Source organism: Thermobia domestica, chromosome 5, assembly GCF_964235325.1.
Source record: "Thermobia domestica chromosome 5, izTheDome1.hap1.1, whole genome shotgun sequence".
In the NCBI taxonomy this organism is placed as follows: domain Eukaryota; kingdom Metazoa; phylum Arthropoda; class Insecta; order Zygentoma; family Lepismatidae; genus Thermobia; species Thermobia domestica.
Window position 1 is genome coordinate 23,594,738 of NC_137458.1, and position 20,240 is coordinate 23,614,977.

At 35.4% G+C, this 20,240-nt stretch overlaps 1 protein-coding gene and 1 non-coding gene across 2 annotated transcripts in view; one reads left to right on the plus strand and one right to left on the minus strand.

Moving 5' to 3' along the window:
- Uba4 (Ubiquitin-like activating enzyme 4) overlaps positions 1 to 20,240 on the plus strand; it is a 77,497-nt gene that overhangs the window by 41,155 nt on the left and 16,102 nt on the right. The window contains exons 3-5 of the mRNA XM_081758323.1: positions 2,904 to 2,996; positions 11,560 to 11,680; positions 18,372 to 18,673. Coding sequence (XP_081614449.1) covers positions 2,904 to 2,996; positions 11,560 to 11,680; positions 18,372 to 18,673 — 516 coding nt within the window. The remainder of the gene's footprint in view (positions 1 to 2,903; positions 2,997 to 11,559; positions 11,681 to 18,371; positions 18,674 to 20,240) is intronic.
- On the minus strand, positions 19,094 to 19,165 carry TRNAW-CCA (transfer RNA tryptophan (anticodon CCA)). Its single transcript has one exon. It is a non-coding gene; the product is annotated as a tRNA-Trp (tRNA).

Below are 20,240 nucleotides of genomic sequence, written 5' to 3' on the forward strand. Positions count from 1 at the left end.
GCGGTGGCTCAGTGGTAGAGCGTTCACCTCTGGTGCTTGGGGTCCCGGGTTCGATCCCAGCCCCCGCCAAGTGAACTTTGTGGTGGACAAATACCGTGCTCGTGGGTTTTCTCGGGGTTCTCCCGTTTCCTCCCACTTTCTTCATTCCACCATTTCACTCATCTCTCATTATCACCGTCTCCTTTAGCCTAACCGGCATAACCGTGGGACGTAAAACTCAAAGATTTCATTTTTTCATTTCATTTTTGTTTCATAAACTTAGAATTGATATAAGATGCAAGAAGTGGTATTGGGTGATATTTTCACGAATTATTAACATGATGATCGTAAACTCATAATCATGTTTACGAAAACCAACTCAGTTCAATATGGATCTTCTGACATTTACACGCAACATATCTGTATATCTATCATATATATCAAACTTGTCGGTCACATTCTCAAATGTATGCAATGATGTAAACCTCGCTGGATGTGATTACTTCATTATGGAAAGGAAGACGTAAAGATGCCAATAGATGCACTTGAATATCATTATCATACTTTGAAAAGTGTAATGTCACATTGTGTTTCAAAGCGTTTCGTGAAATACCAAGAAGGCAAAGAAAAATAAACTTTGAATCAAAGCCAAACACATGTAACAAACTAGCACAGGTAGATCGAAATTACAAGATAGCAATTATCTGAACTTCAAACGTAACAGTTTAGTGTTCTAAATATTGGTATTTGTACGTTATGTTTAGTTATGTGTCATATATATATATATATCGTATTTTGTATAATTTTGGTAAATAAACATCAATACAAAACACACACGCATATATATATATATATATAAATCAGGAAGACTTCGTGCTTCGATAGACCAGCCGTGATCACTCAATGCCTTGAGGCACTTAGCGGTAAAAATTTGAATTGCCTCACTCAAGCAATAGAATGCAATTAGTTAGGAATATGGCCTTTCTAGTATATCAGAAAGGACCAGCGTCCTATTTATAGGACAGGGCGTAAGTCACATCCGATGCGCAGGAAAAATCAAAATGTTATATTTTCGTGATACTTAGGCAATAATAAACTAATTTGAATTCTTAAAGTGAAAGAAATCAAAAAAATAATAATTTGGTCCCAAATGGGTTAATGAAAGGAGTGGACTGTAAAAGAAAAAGAAAAGGAAGGAATGCATTGGTTATTCGGATCGGCGGTAAAGGTATTGTCTGCAGTGTTACCAACCCGGCGCAGTAAATCTATACCTGATAAGACTTTATAAATAATAATATGAGAATGAAATCAAAGTGGGCCTACAGCACTGAAAGCACGATAACCGATTATTATTGTCCGTAGGGCATGACTAGGAATCTACGGTGCAAGATGAAAAAAAAAAAAAAAAAAAAGAATCCAAAATTTGGAGGAGGGGATAAGCACAATACTTTGCCTTCACTGGCTGACGGTATTGGCTCTATCATAATAAAATAAGAAAACGACGCGCGTGCACACATACGCTTACGCAAGCATAACCACGAAACAGATAAGAAAAAGAACTAGAAAATACACTAAATTGCACACGCACAAGCGTATGTGTACTGTAGAGAAAGACAATAACTGAAGTTCTCCCGCGGGTCGTTGGCGCGATCAACCGAATGTCGAAGCCCCTAAAACACAATGCTAGGCTGTATTTAAAATGCGCGCGCTCTGTTCACTGCGTGACATCATTATCTAACCAGAATGTATTGCTGACCTGGGACCAATTTACGTAGGCTGGCAACTATGTTTAAACTTCCAACCTTCTTACTCTCGCTTCCAGAGGAGAAAACGAACACATTTTTGTCCGTACATACACATACCTATTTTTCATAATGGACTCTTCTACCTCTGTCATGTGCAGAAATGTCGAGGGACCTATGTCCGAGGGTAGACAGTATATATATATAAAACCAAGAACTTCTTATACGTTATTTTGTTGCAAGGGAAAAGTTCTGATTTAGTTGTGGGGTGGAATAGAGAACCCAAATTGAAATTTTAGTATTTCCGTCCCATTGCTTCTTTGAGAGAAGGCGACAGAGTATTTTTCATTTTGAAAAAAAGAAGAAAAAAAGCGATCATTTTGCTATCATAAAGGTCTCTGTACTTATTGACCTGATGTCTCCGTGCATCGCTGAAGGAGAGATGAATTTAGAAGCTCCCAGTTTTCAGAAATTCATGTCTTTTATCGGAAGCAGCATTTCATTTGTTGTGTTAATTTGACTGCTTCGTATTTCCTGTTTAGTTTTCAAGAAAGTTCCAAATGGTGTAGTCTTTTGTAGGGAGGGTTGCTTTATATTTACTTGACAGAATTCTATAATCATTTTGTAATCAATTTTCAGAGGGAGTTAAAAATCACATTGAACTATGATAATTATTCAATACATTTTAAAGTTTTAGTTTTTTTTTGTATATATATATATATATATATATATATATATATATATATATAGCTCATTAAGGGAAATCGTATTTCATAGTAATAGCATGTATACAGTACTAAGAAACTGTTAATGTAAAGTGAACCAATTTATCCCCTCCCCCCAAACTATCTCATCCTCCTTGTCATTAATGTTTACGGATACGAGAGTCTGAAGCAAATTGTGTAAAACTATAGTTTTCGACGTATTCCTTTTTGTACATAAACAAACATAAATCGAGATCGATTGCTATATTTGATTTTTTTTTTATTTAGCTGGACACAAAATTATCATTAAACATTTGAGTTTCCGCTTACATAATTATTATAAGAAGTAATAAAATTCGCGTTTTAGTCTTTAATGAAGTCTTCCTGTAAAAACTCAGGTTACTATATATTTGTCTAAATTATATCCTAGACAAATAAAACCCGAAAAAATAAACTAATGGATTGTGTGCTATTTCAGGTCAACAGCTGTTGAAAAAGGCTTCAGTTCTTATTGTAGGTGCAGGAGGACTTGGGTGCCCGTCAGCCATGTATCTTGCTGGTGCTGGTATTGGTATGTATATCTAGTTTGGTTTTAAAACTTAGGTAATACACTAAAGAGATCAAATAATACTGATTGACCATTGCCAGTTGTACAGTTCTAATGCGTTACATTTCCTATTAAGAAAATGAAAATGAAACGTTATTTCGAGCAAAGAAAAAGAAAATTCCAAATAGAATTATGGCATGAAAAGCTTTTTCTCGCTATTGTATAACAATTGATGGGAATTTCGTTCTAATACTTGCTATGTATTTTAATTATCGAGAGTTCCAATGTTATTTAGCGAGGTGAGAGAAGAAGAGAAATTCACTATTAAAAGAAATCAATGATTAGTGACGGAAGAACCTACGATATTTTTGACAGTTCCTTCTCTTTCCGTGCTAAGTTTGTAACCAGTCGTACAAATTGGAAACTTTTACTTGAAAATTACGATCGTCTTTGTATCTTAGACCACATGGCTTGTACAATACGCAGCAAAAAACCTGCAACATGTGCATGTAAATTCATTGTGAAACGACGAAGTCTCTTGCTCCAAAATAAGTAGGCAGGGGAGGACGCCGAGGTTTCTCCTGGCGTGATTCGTGCCACTTAGACGTTATGTTGATTCCCTGCATTGTTACGCGTAGTTTCACAATTAACTTACATGCTTATGTTGCAGGTTTTTTGCTGCGAACTGTACCACAGCGTAGCTGCTGTTCTTGGACAGTCCCGACTGCAGGAGTGAGAGAGTATTTGGCTGTTCTGGGAAGCGAACTGGGTGGCATAGTGATTAACGCATTGGCACTGTATGCTGGAGTCCCGGTCCAGTCAAATTACTTTTTCACTCTGTAAGGTATGCTAATCAACAAATTTAGGGAAATATAGGGTAATATTTCAAAGATACACTATGAATATTTGAAATTTTAGTTACTTTAAGACAGCGGTGGCCAAGGCCGATGGGCATATTACAATCAGTTCGCGGATATTATTATCATTGTATGTTTATTTTTATTTGATCATTTACTTTTTTGAAGTTGTTTGACCCTTAAGTATGACTCTTATTTTGTCCTGGCCTTCAGTGCATTTCAAATTCATCATCCTTCTTTAATATCTTACCTAATACTTTAGTATTTTAAAATGCATTCTACTTTGAGAATTTACTTGTTGAAAAAAAAAAAAAAAAAACTATTCGGCAATTAACAGTATTGATTCAAACTGTAGAATACATTATACATAAGTAAAGTGGATCTATCTTTGAACCACGAAGTTATTTTCTTTTCAATGTATAATTTCAGTCAACCCTTCTATCATCTGAGTGTTCCCATATTTGTAAAATACTTCAGAGTATTCTGAAAATATTATAATCAGAAAGCTTTTTGCACTTATTTGACGGTCACATGTGCAGTCCTGTTTATAAACTTGCAAGAGCCTTGGCAGTCCTGTAACGAATTTTGAATGTTCACACTTGGAATCCTAATGGTCTTGACTTGAACCTTTCAACAATTATTTTTCCACTGTAGTTTTCTTTTCATATATAACATGAAAATAATTGTTTACTTAACAAATTGACTGCTTATAAAATATAAATATTGTGTATAAATTCTTCTTTTTAAATCACCACTTTAAATAATTTTTCCATATTACTTAGTTTCAAGTATTCAGATTGAACAGTCAGACGTCCACAGTTCGTCTGTGGTATTCAGAACCGTTTATACGTATATGTAGACTTCATTGCAAGATGACGCCCAGTGGAAGCTTAACAGCTAATTTTCTGTCCTATAATTTTTGCTTCTTTTTTCTCTTTTTTTCCTGTCTGTATATAATGAAGCGTTGAGCGAAAGATCTTAACAGTCCACTTTTGGGCCACTTTTGGGTCTACTGAATAAACATCGCATCTTCAATGAAAAAATGACAGACACTCAGATCCATCTTTACTGAAGAAATGACAGAAACCCAGATGCATCTTTACTGAAGAAATGACAGAAACGCAGATGAATTTCTGCTGAAGAAGTGACAGAAACTAAGTGTAAAACATGTTCAATTTTCGATACCAATTTAACCTTCCGACATCCCATCACAAAGATAACATCCCTCTACCATTCTGATAGTTGCGATTCTTCCAACCTTATTTACATCCTTTAATCCTTTTGGGATTTTAGATTTTTAAGGTAAATTTTAGGCTTTCAGTCAAGCAGCTATTGCATCATCACTATTTGTCCTAGGATTTTAGTTCGTATCCCGTTCTCTTCAGAATAAAGTAATTTTCCAAACAGTACCATCTGCATGTCCGTATCATATACCTGAAAAGGGGAATTCAAGGAAACTGGGGAATTTTTTTCTTTAAAAAAAAAAAAAAAAAAAAAAAAAAAACTCTTTCAAAAGTTTCGGGTCTTTCTGAACCGGCCCTGTGGAAGGCGCGGTAAGAAAAAGGAGAATTCGTTGAAAGTCTGTTTCATTATTTGTGATGAACGAAATAATTCCAACAAATTGCACATAAGCTTTTATTTTTATCTTCTGTTGATCAAAGCAGGAAAGAAAGTCTACTGTGCTTCAGTGTGACAGGTTTTGATACCGGAAGATTTCTCATGCTTTAGATCCTTGTGATGGTGACTAAAATAAAACGTAAACGCTTATGCTTCATCGTTTACATTTTATTACCAACAGAAAATGCTTTGTTCTAAACACAATCAGTTAAATCTTCTTCCTTTCTAGAAGTTTGTGTTTATAAAGAGAGTGGATTTTAAACTGAAGACCAGTGGCTTTTAACTCAAAGTAAACAATGGTAAGGAAATTCCAGAGGAGGGAGGGGTGAGAAGGAGAAAGAACCTATAACACGTGTACACTGTCTGATGGTCATGTCGACTACATATATATGTGTTCTTGGATCCCATAAAACCTTTTAGACAGCGTTTGCGAGAGAACAAAATATATACTCTTGCGTTACACTCTTGAAGGCCAAACAAATAACGTCATGACTCCCACCAACTTGACGAATCCTCGAAACACGTGTGACCTGTTTAGCAATGCATGCATGACTGACCAATAAAAAAAAAATCCAGCAGTAATAGGTGCTAAATGAGCTTTTTAAAACAACTCACACTTGGTATATGTACCATAAATTCCGAAAGCGTTAATGCACTCACTGTCAGTGTCTGTCTAGCCTTCTGTGTTGGCAAAACTCAGGGTCTTCTTTCGATCTAAACAAATATCAATCATCTATAGTCTCGCAGAGCTCAAATTTCCTATCTGATTCGGAAGATACAATCTATCACAACTGTAGATTCCACCTTTTTTTCAATGTAAGTACCCTCAAAATACCTCTCCGAGACTCGCCCATGTCTCAGCAAGAGATGAAAAAACATGTACGAAGGTATTTTCAAAAGTTTCTGGTCCAACAGTGAAATAATCGCGCCACTGGTAATAAGTCGTTCATGGCATATAGTTCCATCTATGGAAGAAGTATTGTATCAGTTTCAACTATCAGTTCGTTGGAGGTAATCATTTGAATCAGTCACTATGTGTTGAGCTAGCATATTGCATGTCTAGGTTGACCAGACGTCCTCTATTACCCTGACTTGTCCTCTTTTTCAAACTCTAAGAAGGCGTCCGGGGGTTATTTGTACAAAATAGTCTAATGTCCTCTTTTTTTCGGGTACCTTTATGAACCTTAATATTCATACAAATTAATATGTGGAAAGAAATATTTTTGACAATACTAATAAAATTCCAGTCTTTTCTTAAATGCCGGTAATTTAGCTGATGGTGAACAGGTATCCAGCAATATTTGGGGTAAATACTTTTCTGAATCAGGAAATGAAGAATGTTTCGTAGAGTTACTGAAAATTACTTTTTTTTCCCCATTGGTTAGTCATGACGCTAGCGTTGAAAGAGTGTTTTCTGTTATTAATATCAGTGGACAAAGGAAAGGAGTAGATTATCCAGTAATATAGTATACCATATTTTCTACTTAAATAAATGCACTCTTAGCGTTCAAACAATCATTTTTCTTCATAATGCCAGGTTTAACAAAGGAATATAAAATTTATAAATATTTCTTAAAGTTCTCAGAATGTCTATCTACATTATGTATAAATTCTTAACCTTTTACGGTATGATGCTATTGCTTATTAGTCTTACAACCATTTCATCAACTTGAAGCGATCTTAGGCGACGCCCTAAATCCATAATAAAGCTATTTTCAGTATACGGTAATTGTTATAGTATATATTATTTCGGTCCATAAACGGTAACGTATATATTACTTCGGTCGGTTATTTTAGAAAAACGTCCTCTTTTTTTAAGTCAGTAACCTGGTCATGCTATGCATGCCAATACTCGAGTCCATAGGCTGGTATTTCCAAGGTTCCAGTGAAACACTGTGGTTTCGAGGAGATTGAGCACCCACCATACAGCACAGATTTATAGCATCTGTCTTGGCAACATCAGCTGTATGGACCGGAGCATTGACATGCAGTATACGAGATGAACACACACCAACTAATTCAAATGACTGTCTCCAGTGAACTGGCGCCTCTAGACAGTTAAAACATTATTTCCTCCATAGATGGCACTATATACCATGAATGGCTTCTTAGTGGCGTGATATTTCAGTGTCAGTCCGGAAGCTTTTGGAAATGCCTTCGTACATAACCATCCTAACCGCGAACTGATCCCCTAGCCTTAACCGTTTATAAAATTCACCTGATTACATTCACTCAATTTCACGAACGGTTGATTTTTTTTTACTTGAAATCCAGACGATATCAAACACTTCTATTAATATTTTATTTGCAACTCAAAATGCAATTCACTTACTCCTAATGTTATTCTTTACATGGTATGTATTCATTTTATACTCGAAAACATTAAAAAATGCGGCTAATGACACCAAAATATGAATGTTTCTTCGCTATTTAATTTTCTACGCATTTGATGAATCTAGCATATTTCGTTTACTAATGTAAATATTTGAACACGTCACATGACAACAAATCATGTACTCTTTGAAATGTTGAAATACTAGTACAGTCACCATTACGTTTCATACTTTTACGTACTCACATATGGTGGTGTAGACATTATACATTGCCCTTGTCACACATTTCATCTATACAAGGTATTGCAAAAATTTATAAGAATATTTTAGGAATAGATTCCTTACATCAAAATAAGAAAAAAAGTTCATATGGACCTGTAATCGGAAGCAGGGTCGTGCCGTGGAAAATCAGCGCCCGGGGCGAGAGTATACGACGGCTCCCCCATACATATATTCCAAGCAATTTTTCCTATCTTTTTTCCTTTTCCCTCCGAATTTTTCGCCCCCTTACTTCGGCGCCCGGGGCCGTTGTCCCGCTCGCCCCCCCACGGCACGGCCCTGATCGGAAGTGCATAGTTTCGTACTTATAGGTGCCGAAAACGTGAAAAAAAATGAACTTTAAAGGTCCATAGTTCTAAAACTATAGGGCTTGATAGTAGTCGCGTCAAGACATCACTGAGGAACTGGTGTGTGAATTATCCAAATATCCATGTTTAAGAATGCTCCAGTATTTGCACACCAATTTCTAGAGAGGTAGGTGGAGAGTGATCAAGTACTCCTAAACAGCTTCTCTATAAATGATTGTGCAAGTACCGGAGGTTCTGAAAGATGTATATTTGGATAGTTCACATACGATGTATATTTGGATAGTTCACATACAATGTATATTTGGATAGTTCACATACAATGTATATTTGGATAGTTCACATACAATGTATATTTGGATAGTTCACATACAATGTATATTTGGATAGTTCACATACAATGTATATTTGGATAGTTCACATACGATGTATATTTGGATAGTTCACATACAATGTATATTTGGATAGTTCACATACGATGTATATTTGGATAGTTCACATACAATGTATATTTGGATAGTTCACATACAATGTATATTTGGATAGTTCACATACAATGTATATTTGGATAGTTCACATACAATGTATATTTGGATAGTTCACATACAATGTATATTTGGATAGTTCACATACAATGTATATTTGGATAGTTCACATACAATGTATATTTGGATAGTTCACATACAATGTATATTTGGATAGTTCACATACGATGTATATTTGGATAGTTCACATACAATGTATATTTGGATAGTTCACATACAATGTATATTTGGATAGTTCACATACGATGTATATTTGGATAGTTCACATACAATGTATATTTGGATAGTTCACATACGATGTATATTTGGATAGTTCACATACAATGTATATTTGGATAGTTCACATACGATGTATATTTGGATAGTTCACATACGATGTATATTTGGATAGTTCACATACGATGTCTATTTGGATAGTTCACATACAATGTATATTTGGATAGTTCACATACGATGTATATTTGGATAGTTCACATACAATGTATATTTGGATAGTTCACATACGATGTATATTTGGATAGTTCACATACAATGTATATTTGGATAGTTCACATACAATGTATATTTGGATAGTTCACATACAATGTATATTTGGATAGTTCACATACAATGTATATTTGGATAGTTCACATACGATGTATATTTGGATAGTTCACATACAATGTATATTTGGATAGTTCACATACGATGTATATTTGGATAGTTCACATACAATGTATATTTGGATAGTTCACATACAATGTATATTTGGATAGTTCACATACGATGTATATTTGGATAGTTCACATACAATGTATATTTGGATAGTTCACATACGATGTATATTTGGATAGTTCACATACGATGTATATTTGGATAGTTCACATACGATGTATATTTGGATAGTTCACATACGATGTATATTTGGATAGTTCACATACGATGTATATTTGGATAGTTCACATACGATGTATATTTGGATAGTTCACATACAATGTATATTTGGATAGTTCACATACGATGTATATTTGGATAGTTCACATACAATGTATATTTGGATAGTTCACATACGATGTATATTTGGATAGTTCACATACAATGTATATTTGGATAGTTCACATACAATGTATATTTGGATAGTTCACATACAATGTATATTTGGATAGTTCACATACAATGTATATTTGGATAGTTCACATACAATGTATATTTGGATAGTTCACATACAATGTATATTTGGATAGTTCACATACGATGTATATTTGGATAGTTCACATACAATGTATATTTGGATAGTTCACATACGATGTATATTTGGATAGTTCACATACGATGTATATTTGGATAGTTCACATACGATGTATATTTGGATAGTTCACATACGATGTATATTTGGATAGTTCACATACGATGTATATTTGGATAGTTCACATACGATGTATATTTGGATAGTTCACATACGATGTATATTTGGATAGTTCACATACGATGTATATTTGGATAGTTCACATACGATGTATATTTGGATAGTTCACATACGATGTATATTTGGATAGTTCACATACGATGTATATTTGGATAGTTCACATACGATGTATATTTGGATAGTTCACATACGATGTATATTTGGATAGTTCACATACGATGTATATTTGGATAGTTCACATACGATGTATATTTGGATAGTTCACATACAATGTATATTTGGATAGTTCACATACGATGTATATTTGGATAGTTCACATACAATGTATATTTGGATAGTTCACATACGATGTATATTTGGATAGTTCACATACAATGTATATTTGGATAGTTCACATACAATGTATATTTGGATAGTTCACATACAATGTATATTTGGATAGTTCACATACAATGTATATTTGGATAGTTCACATACAATGTATATTTGGATAGTTCACATACAATGTATATTTGGATAGTTCACATACGATGTATATTTGGATAGTTCACATACAATGTATATTTGGATAGTTCACATACGATGTATATTTGGATAGTTCACATACGATGTATATTTGGATAGTTCACATACGATGTATATTTGGATAGTTCACATACGATGTATATTTGGATAGTTCACATACGATGTATATTTGGATAGTTCACATACGATGTATATTTGGATAGTTCACATACGATGTATATTTGGATAGTTCACATACGATGTATATTTGGATAGTTCACATACTAGTTCCTCAGTGATGTTTTGACCCGACTACGATAGGCCCCATAGTAGTGGAGCTGTGAACCTCTAAAGTTCACTTATTTTACGTTTTCGGCACCCGTTAACTCCGAAGCTAATCCACTTTTGAGCACAGGTCCATATGAACGTTTTTCTTATTTTGATGTGAGAAATTTGCTCCCAAAAAATTGTAACATATTTTTGTAACACCCTGTAGATTAAAGGGCCTTACAGGCTAAAAGTCAGCATTCGCACAATACACCAGTAGCGCTCTAATTTATTCTGAAAGTGTTCGTGAATTGTATTGTTTTCATTTGCCAAAAATAGATTGAGTTTATGTTTCTTTACATTATCAATACACTTAATGTACACACTGGCAGGTTATTATTAAACAGTCGACTACACGTATAATATACTTGAAAAAATCTGACTTTTTAATACTGAACATTTTCTATTGTTTCAGGTCGAATAGGAATTGTTGATTACGACGTAGTGGAGCTTAATAACCTGCATAGACAGCTTTTACATTCTGAAGATAACATCGGTCAGTTGAAAGTGCAGTCAGCGGCGTCCGCTTTGAAGAGGTTTGCAGATGATGTGTTTTATTACATTTTTCACAGACATTTCTAAGCAATATATTAACATTTTTTTAACTGAAAACAATTGTAATAAGATATATCCTCGTGGCGAGTTGCTAACCTACATGGAAATTAGCGATAACTTTTCAGCGTAATAACGAACCTTACGTAATTAACATTAAAGATACAAATATTTTCTAGTATCTTCATCAAAAATCCATGTATTTCTTGTATTTCCTGATCATTAATAGTTCTAGTTTTGGTATAGAATACTTCAGGCACGTAGCCAATTAGGGGGTCCGGACCCTCCTTTTGAAACCAGAAATGAAAAAAAAATGTAGGAAGGATGAAACAAAAAGAAACGAGGAAAATAATCAGCGTTAAAAACAAAATGCTAAAAATAAAAATAATTTTTCGTCATCGCTTCTCTGCAGTATCAAACATGTTATTTCAGAAACAGTTTTTTACTGCTCCTTTAACTTGTCATCAGGGACAGACAGTAGTTGGCAGGAATAATAAAAACAAAAAAGAAAAAGTTATGTGGAAAGAAAATTCCGTTAACATTTGATTCAACAGAGAAAGAAACGCAGATATTGTAAAATATGTACTTTTTATAATAGAGTATATGTACTTTTTTAAATAATAGTTGAGGTCATAATGAAAGGAAAATTATTATATTTGAATGAACAGAGGAAGGAACGTAGATATTGTAAAATCTTTTTCAATACTTTTTTTGTATTTTTTACTCGAGGTTTCTTCCTAGTTTGTTATTAAAATACTAACATATCTACATTTTATTGTCCTAACAAACCAATATATGTTGCTAGTAAAATAGTTTAGAATGATCGAGCCCCCTGGTGTGATAACCACAGTATTTAATGTCACGGAACCTCCTTCCCCCTTACAAACTCCTGGCTACGTACCTGAGTACTTTACTTTCTCTCTGAAAGTTAATTAATCAAAACTTTGAGTTTGATTATTGTAATCCGTGGCGTTTCGTAACTTCCGTGTTTTTCCATTCATGCCTTTCTACAAACAGCAGTTACGTTTCAGATCTTCGTTGGGTTTATCATCATATTTTCTTTCAAGGAATAAAAGAGAGAAATGATTGTAGTGCGCGTGCACGTTGGAGACTCTTTATCTCACACGTTCCTGTTTAGTGTATGGCAGTAACCGTCCATATTGTGAAGGCTGTGTTATCCTGCTTGAGTATTCAGCACATTATTGTGGAATGTTCCGAATACTCAGACTACAGAGGAGAACTGTGTAATAATATTAGTGAAGTTTTGGAGTATAATGTTGTTGCTAATAATTGTATTCTTACCTTTTACGTGCAATTGAAATATCTAACGTTCTCTGAAGCTTTTATTTTGGCTCTTAACAATTTTCTGTTATTATTATCGTTATTCTTTTATTTATTGGGGGTAGGGTAGCTCAGTGGTAGAGTGCTTACCTCTCGTGCGTAGAGTCCCTGGTTCGATCTCCGGTCAAGTAAGTTTCTGGTGGCCAACATGGTGCTCGTGGGTTTTCTCAGTAGCAAAGCGATCACCTTTGGTGCATGGGGTCTTGAGTTCGATCTCAGCTCTCGCCAAGTGAACTTTGTGGTGGATAAACACCGTGTGCGTAGGTTTCCTCGGGGTTCTCCCGTTTCCTTCCACTTCCTTCATTCCATCCCTTTCATTCATTTTTCATCATCACTGACACCTTTAGCCTAGCCGCCATAACCGTACTACGCAAAACTTAAAAGATTTCATTTCATTTTCTCGGGGTTCTCCCGTGTCCTCCCACTTTCTCATTCCACTAATTCTTCCATTATCATTCATTTGCCTTAATTACCGTCTCCCTTAGCCTATCGTGGAACGTTAAAGTCAAATATTTTATTTTTTCTTTTATTTATTATTGTCTTATTTGTTTTCTACTTATTTTATTGTTGGCTTTATCATGGCCTCTGCTTAATTTTATTTTTTTTTTTCGTTTAAATTTTGTTTTATTGTATATTATTTAGCTTCTATTCCCTTTTCTCTGTTTTAAAAGTCACGTTTTGATTATTATTAAAAAAAATATTTGCATTCTTTTTATGAGTAGCACGGTCGGTCATCGGCCTGTCTGTAACTGGTACAAATAGCCTTTCTGCTGATATCCGCAATAAGCATTACGTTTTATCAATCAATCAATGATGGAATAGAGTAGAGCCACCAACTAAAAATAAAAAGAAGAAAAAGAAAACTTGTCTAAATTCTTCCCACATGTATTTTGACAGAAGTAGGCAGGCTTCGTTTAAGTTTTTTCTTTTCTTTCTTTAATTTTAGTTGCTTTCTTTCCTTTATTTCTTACAAAGAACCTGATAGGAGATGATATCAGGTCAACAAAAGAGTACAGAAATATTCTATTCTTTTGGCGGCGTGTTCAGAAATTTGTTTCAGGAATTTCAGAAAATTGAGGAGGAAATAAAAAAAAAAAAAAAAAAACTAATAGCGGTAAATAATATGTGCTACTTCGTACAAAAACTATCATCTAGAAGCCATGGTAGCTTAGTTGGTAAGGTATATACATGCCAGCTGAAAGATTCGGGTTCGTAGGATTAATATATTCTGAAATGCCAAAATGCAGACACATTTCCATCTGGCTAACTCGTTATACAGGGTGTTACAAAAGTTTGTCGCAATTTTTTGGGAATAAGTTCTTTACATCAAAATAAGAATAAAGTTAATATGGACGTGTGGTCGGAATTGCATAGTTTCGTAGTTCTAAGTTGGCGAAAACGTGAAAAAAATGAACTTTAAAGGTTCATAGTTTTAGTAATATAGAGGACAGATCGTAGTCAGGTCAGGACATCACTGAGGAACTAGTATGTGACTTATCCAAATATCCATCTTTCAGAATCTCTGGTAGTTAAATAATCATTTTTAGAGAGGCTGTTTGGGAGTACTTCATCACTCTCTACCTACTTTTCTAAAAATTAATGTGCAAGCACTGGAGCATTCTTCACATACCAGTTCCTTAGTGATGTCTTGACCTAACTACGATAGGTTCCATAGTAGTAGAGCTATGAACTTTTGAAGTTCACTTGTTTTACGTTTTCAGCACCCTGTAGCTCGGAAACTATCCACTTTTGAGCATAGGTCTATATGAACTTTTTTTTCTTATTTTGATGTGAGGAATCTTTTCCCTTTTTCTTATTTTGATGTGAGGAATTTGTTCCCTTTTTCTTATTTTGATGTGAGGAATCTGTTCCCTTTTTCTTATTTTCATGTGAGGAATTTGTTCCCTTTTTCTTATTTTGATGTGAGGAATCTGTTCCCTTTTTCTTATTTTCATGTGAGGAATCTGTTCCCTTTTTCTTATTTTCATGTGAGGAATTTGTTCCCTTTTTCTTATTTTGATGTGAGGAATCTTTTCCCTTTTTCTTATTTTCATGTGAGGAATCTGTTCCCTTTTTCTTATTTTCATGTGAGGAATCTGTTCCCTTTTTCTTATTTTCATGTGAGGAATCTGTTCCCTTTTTCTTATTTTCATGTGAGGAATTTGTTCCCTTTTTCTTATTTTGATGTGAGGAATCTGTTCCCTTTTTCTTATTTTCATGTGAGGAATTTGTTCCCTTTTTCTTATTTTGATGTGAGGAATCTGTTCCCTTTTTCTTATTTTCATGTGAGGAATCTGTTCCCTTTTTCTTATTTTCATGTGAAGAATCTGTTCCCTTTTTCTTATTTTCATGTGAAGAATCTGTTCCCTTTTTCTTATTTTGATGTGAGGAATCTGTTCCCTTTTTCTTATTTTCATGTGAGGAATCTGTTCCTATTTTCTTATTTTCATGTGAGGAATCTGTTCCCTTTTTCTTATTTTCATGTGAAGAATCTGTTCCCTTTTTCTTATTTTCATGTGAAGAATCTGTTCCCTTTTTCTTATTTTGATGTGAGGAATCTGTTCCCTTTTTCTTATTTTCATGTGAAGAATCTGTTCCCTTTTTCTTATTTTCATGTGAAGAATCTGTTCCCTTTTTCTTATTTTGATGTGAGGAATCTGTTCCCTTTTTCTTATTTTCATGTGAGGAATCTGTTCCCTTTTTCTTATTTTGATGTGAGGAATCTGTTCCCTTTTTCTTATTTTCATGTGAAGAATCTGTTCCCTTTTTCTTATTTTCATGTGAAGAATCTGTTCCCTTTTTCTTATTTTGATGTGAGGAATCTGTTCCCTTTTTCTTATTTTCATGTGAAGAATCTGTTCCCTTTTTCTTATTTTGATGTGAGGAATCTGTTCCCTTTTTCTTATTTTCATGTGAGGAATCTGTTCCCAAAATGTTGTGACACATTTTTGTAACACCCTGTGTAAACACTACCTGAAATGCCCGTTATTTGCACGGGAAAAATAGTTTTATGGAAAGTTCTTGTCACTTTTTCCTCTTTCCCTTACAATAGGTATTTCAATAAAAGTATAATGGTAAGAAACGTTAGATTAAAGGACTTAACAGAGGGTTGCGCAAAAGTAGAATTCCATCTATTTTCTTTCAAATGAATTGTGTATCTTACAGTATAGTTGAGAATCTCAAACATGTATATAATGTCTGAATAGTTTATCATACAATTTAATAACGTAAAGAATGCAAAAATTCTAATAGCTTATGTAGGTTTATATAATATATTCTTGATAGCTATATAATAAAAGAACATTAGTGTGTATTTTATTCTATTAATACCAAAATAAAATTAAGGAAAAATTTTAAATAATACTAGTTAAAAATATAAGTACTAAGTATAGTGTTAGATGCTCAAACTAAAACAAAATGGTAAACTTGCTTTATAAGGAGTGAAGATGGAACGGTTATACCGAAACTTTCTTATTTCATTCTTTCCCTTTTCTCCTGCAACGAGGTGCAAAAAGCAAGACAAACACATCGTTTTAAATGGAACCTGTTGCTGAACCAACCTTCATATATCCTTTCTGTTTTTATAAAATAAACATGTTTGTTTTCTGCAGTGGATGATTAAGTGGACAGTGCACTGATTGGCTACACATCACACAACAGTTCTGCTTGCTGAGTGTCGTTTAAAACACGGTTGCAGGTCTTTTCTTTACTACAAATGTGCTGTTGCTTCTTGAGTCGCAGATAACTTTTTGAATGTTTTTGCTGCCAAGCCTGATTTATCGCTGAGCGAGAAAAATTGATCGCTAAAATGAACATAAACACAGAGTTCTATACAGGATGAACGGTGATTCGAGGTAAGAAAATTGAAAAGGGATGGATGAAGTAGGAAAATTTCGGTATAACTATACCCTAAGATTGACGATCTGTAGAACATTATGACTAATTTACTTAAGTGCCAGAAGCCATGGGATGCCTACCTAATAGCACGTAGGACCTCCTCGAGCACTGTGAAGTGCAGCAACTTGTATGGCAGAGACGCGACAAGTCTGGTAATCCGATGGAGTAATGTGCAGTCATTCAGCCCCTATTGCCGTCTACAATTCAGTGATTGTTGCAGGTCGAGGATCTTGGACACGAAGGGTCCGTTCGATGATATTCTACATTAACATGATAGGGTTTATGTCCGGTTCATGTCCAGGGGCAAAATCATACATTAAACGTGATGAGAATGTTTATCAAACTAGTCGCGCAGAATTTCACCTCATTGACATGACGCATTGTAATCTCACACAGAATATACGAAGTCCATAAAGCAGGGGTGCCCACAAGGGGGGGCTATGACGCAAACTGCGTCATTGAAATATTTGGGGGGGGGTTAAAAATCTATATAAATATGTTTGACGGGGGGGGGGGGTTAAAAATTAATCGAAAAGATTTTTTTTATGGAAGAATACCTATGGATAGACAATTGCGGGGGGGTGCGTCATGGACATAAGGGGGGGTGAGCACCACTGCATAAAGGGCTGAAGACAATCACAAGCACCTGAACGTAGCACTGACCAGACAATGTTGGATTCAAACAGGTCAGAGAACCCAACCCATGCCATGTAAACACGCCTCAAGCCATTACCAAGCCACAAGCTGCTTCGAAAGTTGTTTCTTGTTGACAACTTGGGTCCATGGTTCATCGGATCTGCGCCAGATTCTTATCCTACCATTCGCGTACATGTGGAACCGTGACTCCTTTTGTCCAGGCTATACGTCATCGGTAATGTAGGGCCCAATTGACGTGTTTCCGAGCCTATATGAGTCGCTGCTACCGATGCTTAGTAACGTCGCTTGTGTTGGTCTAGGGGTGCGATATTTCGTGGAAACCAAATTGTGCTGCACTGACTTCTGAGATATATTGGAACAACCTGCGTTTGTCGTGCTTCACGCACTGTTGCTTGTCTGTCATTCCAGACGTCACCGGTCGTGGTTATTCAGGACACGTGGGCGACCACTGCTTTCTATGCGGAACTCACAGTTCACCCTTGACAATGCAAAGCTAGAGAAGCTCAGTGTTTGAGCGACTTCTGAAATCTAATGTCCCCATTCTTGTAGCACTTATTATCCTGGTTCAAACGCCGATTGCCACGTGACACGACGCTACACTGTATTCGCACAACTGACAACTGAAACTGCTTCACGTCCGCGACGACAATCAGCTCCCCATAAAAAAAAAAAAAAAAAAAAAAAACGCTGCCTTAAATTATGGAGTTAATTAGTTTATAGAATATATTTGTAATTTATAACTGATGTAAATTTTCTCGTTTTCTTTTGCTAATCATGTAGGTTGAACCATCATCTGAAAGTAAGCACATACCACTTACAACTGGACAGCACAAATGCTCTGGACATTGTAAAGGAATATGATATAGTTTTAGATGCGACAGATAATGTAGCTACTCGTTATTTGTTAAACGATGCTTGTGTATTAGCAGACAAGCCTCTCGTTTCCGGAAGTGCTTTGCAGTTAGAGGGCCAACTGACTGTTTATCACTGTAATAATGGGCCATGTTATCGTTGCCTCTTTCCTGTGCCACCTCCCCCAGAAACAGTGACAAACTGTGGAGACGGAGGGGTACTTGGAGCTAGTAAGTACATCTTCTTATTTCTCTACAAGAATCATTCAAATTGTACAATGTTATTAGTGTTTAACGAAGGAAAAAAATGTGTCTTAAAATGAGATGTATATCAATTGGTATATCTTATTAAGCTGAACAAAATGGTGTAAGTGAATGTAAAACCTCATGTGTAGTTTTTGAGGAAACTTTTTTTAAAAAAATCAGAATTATAGATCTGAAAAAATGACACTACATGATAGGCATGTCACCTCTTAAGGTGGAACTGAAAAATGAAATCTTTAAGTTTAACGTCTCACGGTTATGCCGGTTAGGCTAAAGGAGACGGTGATAATGAGAAATGAGTGAAATGGTGGAATAAAAAAGTGGGAGGAAACGGGAGAACCCCGAGAAAACCCACGAGCACGGTGTTTGTCCACCACAAAGTCCACACGGCGCGAGCTGGGATCGAACCAGGGACCCCAAGCACTGGAGGTAAACGCTCTACCACTGAGCCACCGCGCCCCCTAAGGTGGAACTGGTACTGAAGTGTACTCATCATTCTTTTCATTATGATACTATCTAGGTAAGAAGAAGGGGACAGTACCTGATACAGTTAATGAGATATAACCCAAAATTATAGCTCTAAAATTTACATTTTTGCTCAACTATAATATTGTGCAAACATCAGAGAGATATATATTGTAAAGTTCTGCTCGTGCAAGAGTAGGTGGAACTTTGGTGAATTATAGTCCGGAATTGACTCCCACTACCAGTTTTATTATAACAATCCTCTATAAACAGTATTTTACAGAAATACTACAATGATGTAACTTCTCCAAAATAAGGTAGAGAAGGGTGACCCAAGGACCTAACAGCCTAGGGCAGAATCTCCACAGAGCTCCGAAGGAAGCTAGGTGGAGTGAATTAGGAATCCCCAATGCTTTGAAGGAAGCAGAGAGCGGGTTAAAAATCACAGAGCTCCGAAACAAACTAAGCGAAAGGAAGAAAAACCTCGAGTTCGAAGCAAACTAGAGGCTTGAATTGGGTATCTCCTAGAACTCCAGAGCAAGCTAGAGGAATGATTGACCAGCCGAGATTGATAGCTATCCCTGGAATGCTCTAGGAGAGCTTATTATCTTTGCTTATCTTCTAACAGTAACGTGCATACTACTTGTAAATTCAGTGCAATGTTTTCCATAATTGAAACAAAAGGCAAAATTAAAATTTGGAGAACATAATAGCCTAAATCATAGGAAGTACTATGAAGTGCAGTGGTAAGTTTCGGACATTAAATTCTAAGAATGGTAAGGGATTGACCCGAATCTTCAGTTCCGGTACGTTAAACCATTATGGTGTTTCTTTTCTTTTTTTTTTCTTTTTTTTTCTTTTTTTTTTGTGGGAAATGTGGGGAAAGTTCTGCGGAAACAATTTGCAAATTGCATGTCAATCAGATTTGACCATCGTGATTGTGCAATCTACACCATCCTGGCTTTTTGATAGGACTTTTCAAATTCTCGCGTTTACACCAGAAAAGCAATGACATTTCTTCAGCTGAAAGTGAAGATCTGATGCATAACTGACGCGGCACGACATTTTA